At 31.3% G+C, this 19,556-nt stretch overlaps 2 protein-coding genes across 2 annotated transcripts; both read left to right on the top strand.

Moving 5' to 3' along the window:
- Positions 1-910: 910 nt before the first annotated feature.
- Positions 911-2,041, top strand: LOC122596933 (F-box/kelch-repeat protein At1g16250-like). Its single transcript, XM_043769578.1, has one exon. It carries the CDS (start codon positions 911-913, stop codon positions 2,039-2,041), a length of 1,131 nt encoding a protein of 376 aa, XP_043625513.1.
- A 1,654-nt stretch (positions 2,042-3,695) lies between these two features.
- LOC122598161 lies at positions 3,696-8,759 on the top strand. Its single transcript, XM_043770761.1, has 2 exons — positions 3,696-4,249; positions 8,473-8,759. The coding sequence occupies exons 1-2, from the start codon at positions 3,911-3,913 to the stop codon at positions 8,566-8,568; spliced, it is 435 nt and encodes a 144-aa protein (XP_043626696.1). The 5' UTR covers positions 3,696-3,910; the 3' UTR covers positions 8,569-8,759.
- Positions 8,760-19,556: the final 10,797 nt, after the last annotated feature.

Here is a 19,556-nt window from a genome sequence, read left to right as displayed (position 1 = left end):
TTATTCAAAAGATCGAGGAATTTATATTGTAAATTATTTCATTAAAGATATTATAGGTATATTTGATAGATGTTTAAACTAATGAATAAATGAAAGAGGTATTTTAAGTATTTCAGTTACTTAATTGAGATTTTAAAAAAAAATTGTTGCTTTATTATGTACGTATTATCAATATTTACTAATTTATATAGTTATTTAAAATATTTTCACTTTGAAAATGGAAAATTCATATATTTTTCAAACTTGCAACTAAAAACATTATCTAATTCTCTAAACGGCAAAATCATAATTTTAGAAAACAAATAACATATGGATTTTATTAATGATAAACCTAATAAAGGATTTGATGACTAATTAATATTTGTCAAATACACCAAAAAAAATATTTTTTTTTTCGAAACACGGTGAAAAAGGATTGTATATGAATTTCGTTAGTAAAGTAACAAGATGGTCAAACCTCCAAAACAATGTTTTGAGTTTTGACCATTCCACGTTGTCCTTGGATTTCACTACAGTACCTACCAAACAGAATATAGTCCTGGTTTCTATCCTAAGACATAGCATAGAATCAAACACCAATAAACAAGAAAGTTACATAGATGGTAACTACGTAATCTGACCAAATATATAATTTTGTCCATTAATGTAAATTTTAATATATACATGATTGAGATAATCATACATTAATGTCCAAAATGAGCTTAAATAATGACAACATATATAAGCTTGGTTAACAAACGTTTATTTTATACAAGATAAGAATTGAAGCATAGATTTATCCGCTCAAACTACTTGCCTTGCGCTTATATAAGTCAATCTAAGCAACATTATTCAATTCTCCCATTTTGTATAGTTTTTCTAGTAAATAAATAAAACTATATTATCCCCCCATTCACTTCAAGTTAATTCCATGGGCTCCTTACCTTCATCTTCTCGGCTATCACGTCGACAAGATGAAGATTCACCCCAATATCGTGTTTATGCCTCGTTTTCAGCCAAGAGGGCATCCCCCGGTGTCAACATCTCTAACTGGATCGAGTGCTATAACCCGTTAACCAATGAATGGCGTCGAGTTACCTCGATACCAGGATTGGTCGAGAACCATATCATGAAAGGCTTTGCAATGGTCATTGTGGAAGATTTCATATACGTCATTGGTGGTCTTCTTTGCTATAAGGATATACTGATCGAAGGTGGTCATGACAACTCTTCTGACGGTCCAAGTGAAATCGACCAAGAAGTCACTCAGTCTGTACTACGTTATAGTATTAGAGACGAAACTTGGTTAAAATGCTCATCACTTAATGTTCCACGGTTTGACTTTGCTTGTTCGGTTCATGGAAGCAAGATTTACGTCTCGGGAGGAAAAAGTAAACCAAATAGTGTGAGAGGTGTGTCTTCAAGTGAAATCTATGATCCGGCTCTAGACGAATGGAAGTTATTACCAAACATGAGCACATCAAGATATAAATGTGTCGGTGTTACGTGGCAAGACAGGATTTACGTTGTTGGAGGTTTTGCTGAATATGAATGTGAAACTAATGACAATAATCACGGACCATTTAGTATGGCAAGAAGCTCGGCTGAAGTTTTCGATACAGTTAATAACAAATGGGACTTTCTCCCACGTATGTGGGATCTTGACATCCCGCCTAATCAAATTGTGGATGTTGGAGGAAAACTTTTTAGTTCGGGAGATTGTTACAAGAAATGGAAAGGATTTATTGAAAAATTCGATCGAGAGCTTAATATGTGGAATGTGGTCGATGGATCATCTTTATCGTCTCCAACATCTATGTTGGATGTAACATCTCCCAAGAGGCCGTTAATGGAACAATTGTATCTTACGATAGCGCCTATTGGGACATCATTGTACTTTTTGGCTGGCTATCGAATGAATGGCGAAGAAACATCAAATTTCAGATCAGAAGTGCATGTTTTTAAGACATATGAAGGTGTGTGGACAAGTTTCGAACCAATGCTGGAAGATGTCGAGAAAGAGCTATCTTGTCATTGCGCAGTCTACAAAGGGCGTATCTGATGAGGCATGTATCATATATCATTTGATATTGATCGAAGGTCATTCTGTAAGCAGTATCTCTACTCTATGGTAGAATTAAACTGTTTACATCTCACCTTTCACGAGCGCCCTCGTTTATGTTGGGTGATTGTTTGATAATACTGTTATCTTATTTTGTGAAAGTACCTATGTATCTATGTGTCAATAATAAAGTCAAATGTTATTATTATAAGAATAAAGAAGAATAAAAAGCATAATCACAAATTGACGACGATGGTAATGAATAAATAACTTTTGAGTATATGACTTGTGTCTACTCTTGCTTATTTCCGTTCTTCGTTTTAATGTTATACTTTAGCTTGCCAAAATGTACGTATGAGATCAATTAGACTTTGAGTTTTGAACTTCACTTCCCATCGATTTTTGACTATCTCCAATGTTAAGGACGCTTAAGGACGTCCTTGAGCTGCATCATATCCTTACAAATCTTTAAAATAATTGCAAGTTGCACATTCTTAAAATACTTTAGTTTTTTACCTTTTGAACAAGCTTCAATGACAAATGATATCCATGAACAACTAAGGGTACCACACTCTCATCGAAAATAGTCTTAGGATGGATAGGGGGAAAATTTCTAGAAAAATGAGCACAAAATAGTAACCATTATATAGGCAACATATATCAATCAAAACTTAAGTCTCGCCTGAAAAACTAGGAGAGATATATAATGTCGAGTCTCTTCAACCCAAAAAGTATAACGTACGTAATTAAAGTGATCAATCATGTTATATGATGAATCTGTTTCAATCCAGTTTCATTAATAATAAGTTGAATTGAAGGAAGATCGACAGGATGATAAATACGTTGTCATATATTCTCAAACTATCACGTACTTTGTGTACGTCTCAAACTAACACTTACGGGAATGAACGATGACACTATACAGTATACCCCCACGATCCAATACATATGTGAAGCTTGTATAAATTCCATTATAATGTTATGTGACAGATAGATAAATGGAAATCGCCCTTGTTGAAGTGGATAGCTAGCTAGTGCATTGGTTTTATAGTCACAAGTCAGATTCGATTCCCCTTACCACATTTTTACAATTTTACCTCTGATTATCTTTGTTTATTCTCTTTGGATGTCCAAACGCCAAAAGCAACTCAACTTTTGTCTAGATTATATTTGGACCAAACAACTATTTCTTTTTTTTTTTTTTTTTTGATGTCCATTGTCTCTGAAAACCATTTTAGTTTTGTTTATTTTGGACCAAAGTAATAATAAAAGAGAAAAGCCTATTATAGTTCTTTTGTGTTTTTATTAGTTTCCTTCTCCATTTGATTTTTAAAATTTTGTTTTCTAAGACAATATAAATATATGGAGTTAATGCCCAAAATGATATATTTGAAAAAAATAATTATCAAAATGATGTTTTTTTGAAAATTATATACCAGAATGGTGTTTGTTAAAATATACTCAGTATTTGTATTGTCTTACCAAAATAGTGTTTTTCTAAACATATGTATTTTATTAAAAGTGAAGTGATATTTGTATTACGGAATTTAATTAATCTATCATTGTTAAGAATTACTTTGTTATGATATATGTACAAATGTGATAGAGGTATCTATCACTTCCTTGGTTCCTAGTTTTAGCTTTAAAAGTTGTTTTGTGAATCTCTAACGACTGAGAAAAACAAAAAGGCCTACCAACATATTTGACCCTTTTTTTTCTCTTCATCACAATAGTCACCTTCAAACTCCCCTCATTTTCACCATCAAAAGAAAAACACTACATTCATTGATCAAACTGATTAAACAAATCTATAATCTGGGTCTTGTTTGTCTTACCAATCTCTCATCTGTTAATTGAGAGACAAAAACAATGAGAATGAGAACACAAATAGCACCAAGTGTAGCTCCAATAAGCAGTTGTTGTTGTAGTACAAGCAGCAGCAGCAGCAGCAGTACTAGTAATGGTGGTAATAATCATCTTTTAGGTGGTAGTGATCCGCAAGATGATGATCAACATTGGAGAAACTTTGACAACTCAGTCAGTGCTGTTTCTTTTGGTCTTGTTGCTACTGCCATTCTCATTTCTATGTTTCTTGTTATGGCTCTTTTTGAAAGGTTTTTCCGACCACCGTCCTCCGCCGCCGTACCACCATCCAACGGCCGTCCTCATGAGTCACATCATGGAAAACTTGAATACCCATCTCCAAAAGTATGTTACTTTTATCCTACATTTCCCCCTTTTATAATTTTATATAAAAAAAAATTGTTATTAGTAAAATTTACTTCTATTTGTTCTTGCAAAATTCAAGTATTATCAGTTCGTTATGTGATATTATCTTCCTTTAGTCGTAGTGTTACAAGATTAATTACCTGTCCTGTCTTGCGAGCGGGGCAACCAATTTATAGTAAAACTTTGAGCTAATTTAGTGTGAAAATTCATACTAGTATAATGTATTACTCTACACAAGCTTCTTAATTAATGAAGTATTTTTTTTATTTTGGTTGAGAACAAAGTGATTATTTAGGCTAACACATTACTAAAAAAAATCAAGTTCAGATTCAGAATGCCCCGGCTCTTGAAGTCCAGCTATTCAGGGTTCAATCGCTGGCATAGGTTTCTAGGTGTTTACTCGCGGTAGTTTAGAAGTAGAGTAACACTAGAATTAATGGGTGTTAGTAACAAAGTTTTGGGAATGTACTAGTTTGTATAGATGTTTTACAAGTTACACTATCATTTAACATCATAAACATGATGTTATTTTGATGCCCATTATTAGTTAAAAATGTATATATGCGCAAACCTTCAACTTTATTAATTGTGGTTGTGTTTAAGTCAATAATCTCTTTTTTTCTATATATGTTCCGCTAATTGTATTTGCTTAGTGAGTGAATAATTGCTCTTAGTGGATTTTGAAAAGTAGATTTTGGGAATTTTTTCCGTATGATTTTATCCAATGAGAAATATGAAAGATTAGAAAAAGAGTGATTATGTTTTAAGTTGTCATTTTGATTCTAAACAACCCTTGTATTTGTGAAAGGTTAAAGGAAAACACTCAATAAATTAGGTGTATAATTTAAAACAATGACCTTGTATAGATTTGGTGTTTTGTCATTTGTCCTTGTATAACTTTATATAACAAACATATATTTGGCAATAACTAATTATTGTCGTTTTAAAACTTAGTTGTATGTTAATCATAATTACTGTTACTCATCAAATATTACATTCACCAAATGCAGTAATACCATTTTACCCATTAAATTCATAGTCAAGGTAAGACCAGTAAGGAATGTAGTACACATGGTACACGTACAAGTGTACAACGATAACAAGTTTGTTACAAAACTAATAAGAAGTTTGTTACACAATTAATGATATATGTGAGTAATTTTGTAGGTTAAAACACAATCCTAAAAAACTGGTGCTAGCATATGGACATATGATTTTCACTCATTCTTCTCTCGTTATCTTAGTTGAACTGGCATTAGCATCATATTTTTAGATATATATTTAGGCTTACTAACTTAGTTACTGTTATAATGTTCTTGTTATATATAAATGACAAGGTGGTTCACTCGCATGTCTTCTTTTATGTCTGTAAAAAGTAGATGATTGTTTACCACAAATTATTGTTTGTGTAACTTTATTTCTCATCAAGTTTCAATCTTGGACCATCATATGCAAAAAGGTCCACCACCATCACATCCCTGATATGATGCTTAATTAGTTAATTACTCAAATTAAAGAAACATGAAAACATAACTGGAAAATAGATGAGAATATGTGACATAATAATTGTACTTGATGAATCTCTTTCTGTACAAAGTGGGTATGATGCATGATATTAATTGAATTTATGTGAATATAGAAAATAGGATGAAGAAATTTTGTGAAGTTCGACTAATTTTGGGAACTTCAACTGATTCAAAGGCAAAATAAACTTAGGCAAGTAGTCAACAAGTTCATATTGTCACATAGTAATTGTGCTTGATGCATCTTTTTCGTACAAAGTGGATACATTAATGATTTTAATCGAATTTGTGTCATTGTAGAAATAGCACTGAGAAAATTTCCGAATTTACTATTTTTTCTGGAACGAGAACTATATGCTATTTAGACCTTTGCACTGCTCAATTGGTCGTTCTATTTGACATTTTAAGATGTCTGGTCGAGTTTTGTTTATAATCACATACATTCATATCGAGTCACAATTCACTATGAGTTCAGCTGTCTTAGCTTAAGATAGGTCAACTCTTTGTTTAACACTCTTTCATCAGTGCATAATTACCAGTATTTTATTTGTACTATATGTGTGTATTTTAATGGGACCTGTTATAGGTACCCCATACACTGAAGAAACCCCCTATAAACAACTCTGTTAATCAGTCAATCTTTTAGTCTTAAAGTTTTTCAATTTACTTAAATAAACTTTTCATATTTACATTTAATAGATCAGATTATATCTATTAAAACAAGCATTAAATATATCATATTTAAATACATATATCTTATATATAAAGATCAATCAACTTACAAATCTCATAAGCAAATCATTATCATAACTTAAGTATAAAGTAAAGGTAAATTGTAAAAATGTCACAGTTAACCCAAATTAATCACCACTAACAGCCAACATAAACCTTCGTCCACCACCGCTGTACACAATCGCCGGCCACCACCGCCGTACACACCGCCATATAAAAATAAAACATGCGGTCATGTCAAGATACAAGAAGAATAGGTTCATTGTATCCAGCTATTACACTGTTATTTATCTTACTATGATTCTGAATGTCAAACTTAATTTTGATAAAGGAAAGATGATATATGCACCAAGAATTTATTTATACACCACTAATTAACATTTTATACCATCATATGTACAACACCATAGATCATGAATAAGGGTATATGGATAATTTTAACGGTGCACATATCATATCCGTTCAGAAAATTACGAGGCAATGGTTAGAAAAACCCTTATGTTATTTTATTTGTCATTATATTTGAGTTTAGATTACATGCCATATTTGGTAGTTACTAATCTTTTACCCAAGAGATAATAAAGTAAAGAGCAGTTTGCTTGATCTTAATCTGATCAAAGTAAAAGATTTAACAAATATAAAAACATTAAATAGGTTACTAAAGAGCTAGAATAGAATATTGATTCACTGCTTTACATGTATCTTTTGGATCTTTATTAGATTGTTAGACACAAGCAAAGTGAGACATTAGTATAATGTTGTGTTTGCTTTTGATGATTTGTTAGGACCAAGAGGTCACCTATTTTGCCTACAAACATGTGGTGATGTCCAAGTTTCAATTAGTAAACCAAACAAAACTTTGTCTGCTTTTAATATCCTTGAATCTTGGTACCCTAAAATCATTATTATTTGTTACCAACCCCATGTGGCTTTTAGGTTGCCTTTAAAAAACAAATGGGCCTTTTAGGTAGAAATCGAAAGTAAGCTACCTGATCATGTTTGATTTCTTAGTATCAAATGAGCTAATTTTATAATCTTCAAAACACATGCTGCTTTATTTATCCTCTGTATATAAAGCTACAAGTAATTGCATTCCATATAGAAAGTAGTTGCCCTCTTCTATAAAAATCGCTACGTATGACATAATATGTAGTTATAATGTATTGCGACATAAGCAATGGGGCTAGGTAGGAATCCAAAAACAACCCCGAGAATATTTGCTGGGTAGCATTTTTCAGAACCAAATGCTCAACTTTCCCTGGGTAGCCTCAAAATAGATCCATTTCCAATTTACTATTGCTATGTAATAACATCATTGCCTATGTGGCTATGTTAAAGCCACAAGATACCATTTGGTTGATGATCATGTGTATATAAACTTAATTTACTAAATAAAATCATCCCCATGATTTAAGGAAAAAAGAAGTCAAACTTTTTAAGTTTTTTGTCTTTATCTTTTCTTGATTATCATGTTCTAATTTCATTTCAGATGCTTTAGGTAAATAATTTGGCCTAATGCATTCATCTGGTAATATAAAGTCAAAAGCAAAAAGTACCGCCTGATGATCTTGTTCAACAGGAGTCCTAACTAACCCATTGGTTTCATACATGATGAACAGAAATGTCAATAATAATCATGTCCATTAACCGCGGGTTTATAATTAAATAAAAAATTTGGATTTGATATCGGCGTTATTGCTGGAAGTCAACTCTAATTTCATACTTTTTTGTATGTTATGTTGTAAATAGTTGATTGTTTCTATATTGAAAGTTATCTCTAGGTTCTCTCTTAATAGGATAGATTGATGAGCAGCAAAGTAAAAATTTTGGACGACTAAAGTACAGTATTATTCTAGTTATATGTTAAATGGTTTGCCATTAGAAGAATAGAACTAGGAAACGTACGAGTATTGTTGGTCTGATCATAAGCTTCTGTTATCACTGCAGGTTAATATATATGCAAGAGAAGTTTCTGTACTAATGCCTGGAGAAGAAAATCCAACTTATATCGCAAATCCTGTTCCTTCGGTCTGTCCTCCGTAGCTGATTTCGTACAAGCCGGACTCTAAGAGACCCAATTATAAGTGTAAAAAAATTGCCGGATATTTTATGTAATACTTTATACTGGTTGATAAAAAAAAAAAAAAATTGTGTTTTTTTCTGTTTTTCTTGTTTATGAAATGAGGTATTTACATATGACATACGACTCAATATGAGAATCTTTTATTCATTAATTTAATTATTTCTATATGATATACTTATAATATCCTTAATGAAAGTATTAACAATATATATTTTTTCAACTATTAAAATAAAACACTACCCTATCATCAATTACTTTTACTTTAATAATCACATTGTCACAGTCGCTGCCATTGTTGGCGCCAAAACCCCGCTACCGCCACCAGTACCACCCGTCTCCACCACCATCGCCGCTATTACACTGCCGCATCGCACATGCTAGTTTCTAACTATTTAGATAATGCTTTTATTGGTAAGAACTTGTGCCTTTAAGTGTAGTGATCACAACTTTTAACTTTGACATAAGTCATCTATTGGCCATCTAAGGCTCACAAGTTATGAATTTGGACTTGCAAAACAAATCGTATTGAGATTATTCTTCCCCAAAGTAAGTGACATTACCAAGCTGCTCGTGAGAGAAAAAGAAAAGTAGCATTCCAAACAATGCGACTTAAAAAATCTAATGTCTAAAGAATTTTATGAGTGGTCAAGGAGAAAATTTAGAATGTCTCAAATTCTATTTATTGCAAACATGGATGTAATATATATAACTTACATAAGACTAATAAATAGTTTATTTGGGATCCATCAAAACTTCTGTTTAACGTAAGTTCCAGATTCCAATGACTCATATATGTGCTAGCTATTATATCACGTATGATGCAAGTATTGATGAGTGCCAATCGGAAATTGGGAACCGTTTTTTTAAACTTACATTGATTGATGCATGGTTGCTTCTTTAAACCGATTGAGATAATTGTTAAAGCCTTGACCAGATTCTTTCTTATTAATATACCAAATACATCTATGTCCTATCACGACGTACATGATGCTATATGCACTCATAGCTACGTACACGGTATACTATGAATAAGGATTGATCGATCCTAAAAAGCACTATTAATATAGCTATCCAGCCTATCCTAGGCTCAAGCTCAGGGGTTAATACAATAACAGTATGATCGCTCTCAACAATACAATTTGAAATGAAATGATCAATAAATTAAGTACATATGTATTAAGTACTCGGTGGCTCGGTGCTCGATATATAGATACTTCAGTTCCTATAGTTTATGCTAACTGGGTACTAACAATATATACATGTTAGGGGTAAGGATGTACCGCCGATTTACCAAAATTTTGGCAACATTGCAACCAATCAAAATCTAACACATGGCTTTTGTAAAATATAGTCAAAAGAAGCCAAAATCTACCAACTATAAAGTTGTAGTTAGGAAAAGTAATTGATCGGCTCATTCAACTATCTCTTTCAACCCACACCCACCACCCATTTCTCTTCTTCTTCTTCACTGTTAACACCCATTTATTCATACACACAAATGTTAGAATGTAAGCATATAAACATATAACAATTCACGAGTAAGCGCAACGAAAGAATCGAATATGTAATCATTTTAATTAACAAAGAGAGAATTGAAACGTGTACCTTATGCAAAGTTTTCAATATAATTAATAATAACAGGGTTTAAAGTAAAACCCTTCTACGATCGCACACTAGACACCCCTATACTGTATGCTAGTACCCTTATCACGATCAACAAACCCCTTTGTTTATTCCTTAATTCGAACCCTAAGCAAAAACCCGAAAACCCTTTTTCCTTGCAAAACCGGTCGAACAAAAAAGGAGAGAAAAGAGAAAATTAGTTAGCGTTTTACAACATAGAACCTATGAAAACCCCTAGTGATAAACACCTAAAATGTATGATTATAATAGATAAAAATGGCACTTGTTGTTATTGTTAATAGAAGATTAGGGCGTGTTTATGTTTGATTAAGTGTTTCAAGTCATAAGTTACAATTTGGAGCTAAAAGGATCAAACATGGGTCAAGAAGAAGTCGAACAAGTCGAATGAAGTCCAAGGAAGAAAATCTGGAAATTACAACTGTCGTAACTTACGCCCAGGAGGGTAGTAGGTTACGCCAGTTGAAGTCACAAGGGGCGTAACTTACGCCTAGGAGGGTACTAGGTTACGCAGTTGTTGTGCGAAAATCCGAATTTTTGGGTTTTAATTATTTTCAGTTTATATCTAATTCAAACACGACTTGTGGAAGTTACAACACATTTTCTCATCCCTGGAGCAGTTCCTAACATTCCCAACATCCCAATTTCATCATCAAATCACAATTCCATGGAGATTAAAGCCCTAATTGAAGAATCAATGATGAAGATTTTAGGCTAATTCTCTTTTGATCATTCTCATGTGAACAATTATGTAAGACAATTGTATTCAACTTTTCTTATGTTCATGTTGGATTAGATGTTTAATTTCTCATTAGTCTTTTAACATCTAATGTTGTTTGGATTGTTTGAATGATTACTAGCTTATAATTTGAATGAATTCCATTAGGGGTGAGCAAAAACCGAACCGGAAAACCAAAAACCGAAAAAAACCGACAAAACCGAACCGAAAAAACCGAAAACCGAAAGAAATCCATTGGTTTGGTTTTTTGTTTTCTAAAAACCGAACGGATCGGTTCAGGTTTCGGTTTCATATGCCAAAAACCGATCAAAAACCGAACAGAACCGAATCAATTATATATTAATTATTTAATATTTATATCATATTACATTTATATTTATTACTTATAATTTGTAAATATGTTAATATATTTAAATTTTTTGTCTTTTTAGTATACAAATCTATATAAATTGTATGTTTTAGATGAAAACGTACAAGAAAATCAATTCGTTTTATAAAAGTTATATCAATTTTAACACCTAAAAAATATAATTAGTCGATAAAAAACATCATTATATTTTAATTTCTATATCATATTTTTTTTAACAACTGAAAATTAAATTTATAACATAATAAACAAAAAAGTTAAAAAAAATTATAATAAAAACCGAACAAAAACCGAAACCGAACAAAAAAACCGACAAACCGAACCGAACAAAAACCGAATCCAATGGATTGGGTTTTCTAAAAACCGAATGGATCGGTTATGGTTTCGGTTTTATCCAAAAACCAAACCAAACCGATCCATACTCACCCCTAAATTCTATCTATCTTTTGATTTCAAATTATTGTTAATCAATTATTATTGGAAGAATCTCTAATGAACTTGTAATCTTGTTAATGAATAGATAATTTCGTTGTGTCAATTCCCCGGTTTTCATTATCGTGAATCATCACAACCTAATTGATTAGTTCTTAGCATTCATTCAATCCAAGCTTATAACGAATCATGTCTATGTGATTTCCAACGAACATAAGTTAGGTTATACTTTTGAAAACATAATTTGAAGCATGAGAATGATCTCCTTTATTATCATTGTTTAAATTGTTAAGTTCATAATCAGTTTGAGTTTTTAATCAAATCAAATCAACAATCAATTGGTTTTAAGTTTATGTCTAGATTAATTAGTTCGTGTAACTTGTTTAACACTTTCCCATGATTCCCTGTGGAAATGATACTCTACTTGCCCGTACTAGTTATAGGTAATTAGTTTTATTTTTGATCAGTTCAACGACATCAATCACCTAGCTTTAATCCTCTATTTATAGGCTTAGGTTTAGGGTTACTTAACTTGATGGACAAGTTTGGTTTAAGGCCTAAAAACCTTTAAAATTTTCGGCCCCATAAGCCCTTCTCCTTTTAATTAATAAACATATTTAACTTATAATTTAGTTTATTAATCATTTCGTAATCAAATTAATTAATATATTACTTTAATATACTAATTAATAATATAGAGTTACCGTGTCATTTCGTACGACCTCGTATGCTTAAATTATTTTCATACATGCGTTTATTATAACGTGATCACATACCAACAACAAATACATATATGGGAAAAGTGAATATAAGGCTGTCCGGCACCTAAGCTTAGGTGTGGGACCCCTCACATATTACTTTAATGTTTGTTGAATTTTAATTAAATCACATAGCCCCTATTATTTTTTTGGATTAAAAAAACAATATGTGAACGTTTCACACCTAAGCTTAAGTACCTAACAGCTTTATATTCTCATCCCTTACATATATATATATATATATATATATATATATATATATATATATATATATATATATAAGGTAACACTCCGGTGAGAACACTCTCAAAATAAGAACGATGAGAACACCTTAAAAACATCATTTTGATGCATTAAAAGTCCATAAAACTAACATAGTGCATAACTAATTATGTTTATTTAAGTGTTTAACAACAAATTCATCCGTCAAAATCGAAATAATCATGTTTTTTGTTTTGTGCATCCATCTTGGATGCATATTCATCAAAATGATGCATCCAACAAAAAAACGTGATTTTTTGGATTTTGATGAATCAATGTGTTGTTAAACACTTAAATAATGAAAATTAGTTATGTACTATGTCAGTTTTATAGACTTTTAATGCATCAAATGATGTTTTTAAGGTTTTCACACCGTTCTTATTTTAAAATTGTTCTTATTTGATTGTTCCCCTATATATATATATATATATAGTAAAAAGATAAAATGAGAACTAATAAAATGTCAAGAACCGCAGGAACTAATCTTGACCATCAAATGAGTTAAGCAAGGGTCATAATTAATCATTAATCAAGGTATTTAATTAATTAAAAGGAATTTAATATAATATCTTATAATTAAAAAGGGTAGTTTAGGAATATAGTATATTAGTTTTAACCATTTCCTTTTTCCGCTGTCCGTTATTCTAGTGTAAACAAAACTTTTCTTGTGATATATATATGAACCTTTTTGGTGACTTTCCATCATTTTCGAACCATTAACCGTACTTCAAGTATTTCTTATATTTCTATTAATTTTTGTACGCACATAAAAAATTGCATCCACAATTCACATGTAATTATGCAAAGTTAACTAATACTATCAAAAGTGAAAAACAAAAATATTAACTCACATATGTAATCCCAAATTTAATGAATATATATTAATTTTTTATATATATATACGTTTGTATATAGACTCTACACTTATGCGCATCTTAAAACAATTAGAATAAAAAAAAACATACAATCTATGAACATGTATGATGATTTTATATTAATAATATTTAGTCGTTAAAAATAATAATAACCTAATTTTACATATGACAATATTTGTTCACATGTGTATGCAACAAATGTTATGTTTATATTTGTTTACATGTGTTTGCAATTAATGTTTACTTATAGGTGTCTAAAATTTAAGATATTTATATAGACTTACATAAAAATATAACTTTAAAAATATATGAGTTGTTCAAATGTTAGAAACTCCAATACATATTAAAATTCTATGTTTTTACGTGTACAAATTTTGTCAATATTCATACATTTCTTATTTTTATAAATTTTTATCATTCTAAATGTACAATATAAATTGAAATTTTATCATATTCATATGTGTACATTTAATTACTACATATAAACTTATTATTTAGTTTAAATTTTTTCTTAGTTGTACACATGTGAATATTTTTTCATCATGCTTATATGTGTACATCTAATTTACACATGTAAACTTATCATTTGTTTAAAATTAGATGTACACATGTGTTTTTTCATCTAGTCATTCATGATTTTGAATAAATAATTATCAATCCTGATCACATATAAACTGGTGTGATTTTATGATGTTCACATGTGTCAACTTAAATATATTTTCGAGATATACATATGTGGACTTCTAATTTACACACGTAAACATATCAAGTTTTTTTTAAAAAATTATCTTCATTATATGAGTCGTGGACATGTAAATAATTATTTTTCACATGGTTCTGAAAAAAAAAAACAACATGAAAACTAAAATGGGACGAGAGAGTATTAATTTATAACATGACATAGAGTTAATTATTAACGCTTAAACAACTATAGAAAGTATACAAAAATAAAGTGAATGTCAAACTGATTTGATAAAATAATAACAAAAACAATTCTCGAGAGCATTAGCAACAGAATTCAAAGTGTGATAGTAATTAGGAGCATTTACGTATTTATAAATTCTAAACGGTTATACCAATCAAGAGATTTATGGAATCTAATCATTTTAAATTTAACAAAAAGTGGATTTATCAAAAATACAAAACTATCCTTATAGATTACTGGTTTTCATAGTTCTCGACAATTATTTGGTTCTCACAATAACTCAATCATCTCTCCATTCAGATTTGAACACCGTGGGTGTACAGTTGGAAACCCAGATCAATTGCCGGAAAAACTCACCGGAAAAGATGGTGATTACGGCGGTGGGTCTCATTATCTATTTATCTTTCTCTCCCGGAAAAGATACTCTAACCCCCTTCCTCAATTATTCCGGCAATGTTCATGATGATGGAGTTCCAAAGGCTTGTTTTATATTTTTATGGAATTTATTATATATATATATATTATATATATATATATATATATATATATATAGGAAAAAAGGGTCACAAGCACATGGTCCCATACACCCTAATGTTCACGTGCATCAACTATTTTTGGCCGATTGGAGTTGCCGATTGAAGTTGCCGTTTTTTGCTGAAGTAGAAGGTATAGGGAGCCGACTAGCGGATTCTTGCCAATGGAACTTGCCGATGAAAATTGCCGACTACACACTTGCCCTTATACATTATAATCTACTTAGGATACACTTTTGATCTTATTGATGTTTTCACGTCAATTTTCGACTTTCGTATTGGTGTTTTATTATTTGGCCAAAGTACTTTTTTCGTCCCTGTGGTTTTTCGAATAAGCATTTTTTATCCTCGCCGTTAACTTTTGGCTAAAATCGTCCCTGTAGTTTACATTTCGTCCCTGCCGTATAACTTTGTCGTTAACCCCCTCACATGCAAGTCACGTGAGGGGCATTTTCGTCTTTTCATAGAGTTAAGTGCAAAAAACGTCCTTGTGGTTTATCGTTTTTGAATTTTTCGTCCTCGCCGTTAACAATTCCAGGAAAAAATTTAAAAAAAAAAAAAACAAAACAAACAAAAATTACCGTACCAATTTAATTCAAACAAAACAAAAACCTATATACCTACATTTGAGGATATGCTCAATCACTTTTAAATGCAAACATGTACATACAATATTTTAAATACCGGTAGTATTCCGTAATACCGGTATCGGAAGGTACCCCGCTACAACTATTTCTGATATTTTCGTTATTACCGTTCCGGTACTTCCGGTATTCTCATTTTTTATTTTTTGAATTTTTTTAAATATTATTTTTACAATACTTTAATGTTATTTTTTGTAATTTGTGAAATTTCTTGTAATTTGTTATAAAGTACCTATTTGTTTTTTTTTAAGTGAATTCTAATTATATATTGACTATTTTCGTATATTGTAGTAAGTTTTATAACATTTTTTTTAAAAATAAAATAAAATATACCGGCCGGTATTAAATTAGATTCTCATATGTAGGTGTATATATAGGTTTTTGATTTGAGTTTGTTTTGATTTTTGATTAAATTTTTGTTTGGAAGTTTGTTAAATTCAAGGATGAAAAATGCAAAAATGACAAACCATAAGGACGAATTTTGCACTTAACCATAGGAACAAATGGGTAAAAAGACATATATGCCCCTCACGTGCAAGGCACGTGAGGGGGTTAACGGATCAAAGGACGAAATGCAAACCACAAGGATGATTTTAGCCAAAAATTAACGGCGAGGATGTAAAGTGCTTATTCGAAAAACCACAAGGACGAAAAAAGTACTTTGGCCTTCTGAACATTTTGAGACTAATGTGGATTAAAAAAAAACTATCTATCTCAATCCTTCAGTGCTAACTCTAAAACCTTTTATGGGATCGGGGAATGGAGCAAGGTCCCCTCAATTTTTGCTCTCTCTATAAATGACTTATTCGAACTAAATAGCATTTTTCAGGTGGGGTTGACAACCAAAGATACGTTACATTCGGTGTTTATGTTCACTTGTTGAACGATATGAAAAGCATTGAAACAAAAATTCCAAAAGGCTCCCTAAGGCTGCGAGGAGTAGTGAAAGGGGGAACGCCCCTCTTCCAACAAATACATGCGACGTGGCCTGCAAAAATAGTACAAGGGACAAGCCTTCTAAAATCGAACAGGCAAGGGGCAAAATTACATTTGGAACACCCCGGAACGCTCTTAGGGGCTGATGAGAGGCGTTCCTGATGGGCGTTCCCGAGGGCGTTCCCAATCATTTTTTGGCAGGGGAATGCCCCTTAATGGGCTACTCCTCCCAGTCTAAAAAGTGGTGCAATACGCCAATATATCCGAAGTCTAGGCTTTTTATGGGTAAACATAGAGTTTTGAAGTTGAATTTGTCATTGGAGAGTGGAAAAAACTTTTGTTTTTCTAGATACATTTCTTTACTTTTATCTATATATTTATTAAAACAGTAGAAATCCGAACGATTCTAAGCCATACTCAAAATTAAAACCATGTTAAAACATTGACACGTAGGATTTTATCCTATGTGGCATCTTTATACTTTTTTACAATATTTTATCATATATTCATATAAAATAAAAAGAAATATAAATAAAATATGAATTATAGTAAAGGAAAAAGCGAATAAATTGTCGGCCATTATATTATTATTTTTTAATATATCTTGAAATTGTGCACCAAATCTGTTAATTTGATAACACCCGTAATTACATAATGAAAATATGTACCAAATCTTATAAATAAATAATATCCTTTTCTATATTTGAAACATAAACGTAATCAAGATTAAGAAAAGTCACACAAATGTTTTATTTTAGTTTATTTTATGCTTTATTAGACTCAATTTATAATGAAAAGAGAACATCAAATATGAATCATAAACACAATTTCCGTCAGCTTTTTGTTTAGTACGAGTATTTTTTAATTTTCTACTTTGATGTTATCATTCTTTACACAATAAGATGCACATAATGTGATACAGAGAATTTTACGTGTTTTCTTTACTTTCTCGAAATTATAGATTTGATTACATTATCTTGTGTTGAAATTCCCTAACAACGAATTTGAACTACATATTTTTTTTACAGGATGGTGATGACGACGATCAATCCAAGTCTCTTTTAGTTTACGTTATCAATATTGAAAAATATGAAGATATTATCTTGAAAATATATACCAAATAGTTCACATGTATTCGTTTACTATATTTTTTTTAGCGACAGTTATACCCGAAATCAGTTTTTTGACTTTTTTTAGCTCTTTTTTTAATTATTTTTTGACAGAAAAAGTTTTTAGTTAATTAATCTGATATCATCATTCATATATTTTGTTTCAATGATATAATGATAAAGTTTTTAATTTGGTGAAACACGTATGATGTGTCAAGTAAAATGTCTAGGTGAGTATGTTTTCTATTTGTAAACTAAATGCAAACTATATGGGACTTTATAATTTAATGTTTTATTTTTGTGATATGAAATTAAATAGGTACATGGTCCTTTGAGATTAAGTAATATCGAATGGTGTTTCACCATATACAGGAAATTCAAATTTTGTATAGAATGTTGTTTCATAATTAAGTATTTTTCATGTGGTATATCTTTTATATTATTCTTTTTTTCCAAACATTCAGTAGGAATATGGTTTTAGACAACGAAATGTTTACCATGAACCATAACAAGTATTTAGAAAGAAAAACCCAAAAATTTGTCATCCATAAGAATCGAACTTAAGATCTTGAATAAAACACTTGGGCTAACATCTATGATATATATATATATATATATTAACTATCGTAATCAACATGGTCTACACTGTATTATGTAGTTTGTATTTGCTATTTTGTGTCGCAATGAACATTTGAGAAGAAATAAAATTCATATCTATGTAGAAAGATATAGTAACTTTTTTTTTTTTGTTTTTATTTTATCTTAGTTGGTTTTTGAAAAGATTTACAAAAGATATAATGTTAATTAACATTGAAAACAAAAACTTTAGACAACGGCACATTGTGCGGGTAAAATACTTAGTTTGTATCTATATCATTATATTTTATTTTATTTTTTATTAATGAAATTAACCTTTTCGCCGAAAAAGAGCTACTAAGATAGGAAGGAGTGGAATTGGGTAAGGCATCGGGTATATTGAACCCGATCGGCTACGCCACTCCCTGCATTCGGGTAGAGTTCGGCTAAGGCCCGATCGGGTAGTTATTTGGGCTAGTAAGCCGATCGGCTAAAAGCTTTGGGCATCAAATTTGAACGTTGGCAAGAAGTGGGTCCCCCCCCCCCCAAACGGCTAGATCTGATAGTTTAAAAAAAAAAAAAATTTTTACCCACTTTTCTACCTTTTCACCCATAAAACCGCATTCTTCTTCCAAAAATTACACCACAACTTTCATTTTCACCCAATTTCCATTTCATCCACAATTTCCTTTCAACCAAACTCACTACAATGGACCTTCGTGATTGTAAAATGGTTATCCAAACTCACCTAAATCACGACTCCAAACACCTCTCAGATGTCAATAACGTCATTCAGGGCGTTTCTGAGAACAAAGCGGCTTACGAAGCCACAATCAACCGACTTACTGCCCCGGGTTATGCACGTAACATTGCGGAGAATGAGCATATTGTATATCTTCGACAGAAGATCGATTGACTGAATCAAGTTATTTTTCAGTTAAACGCCGCCTCTTCAATATTGACCCGGACGCTAGACCACGGGGTATTCTCGCAAGCCAATGTGGGTGGTGGTCAGGATGTACCTTACTACTCTGACCCGGGGGAGGAGTACGTTTCTCCTCTACCAGGCGCGACCGCTGAGTCTCCTGAGCGCTACCCCTACATTCACCGCAATGACGGTGACAACACTATGGACTCGATTTATTCCGAGGC

This window comes from Erigeron canadensis, chromosome 4, assembly GCF_010389155.1.
Source record: "Erigeron canadensis isolate Cc75 chromosome 4, C_canadensis_v1, whole genome shotgun sequence".
In the NCBI taxonomy this organism is placed as follows: Eukaryota; Viridiplantae; Streptophyta; class Magnoliopsida; order Asterales; family Asteraceae; genus Erigeron; species Erigeron canadensis.
This window is presented reverse-complemented; position numbering and strand designations above follow the sequence as displayed.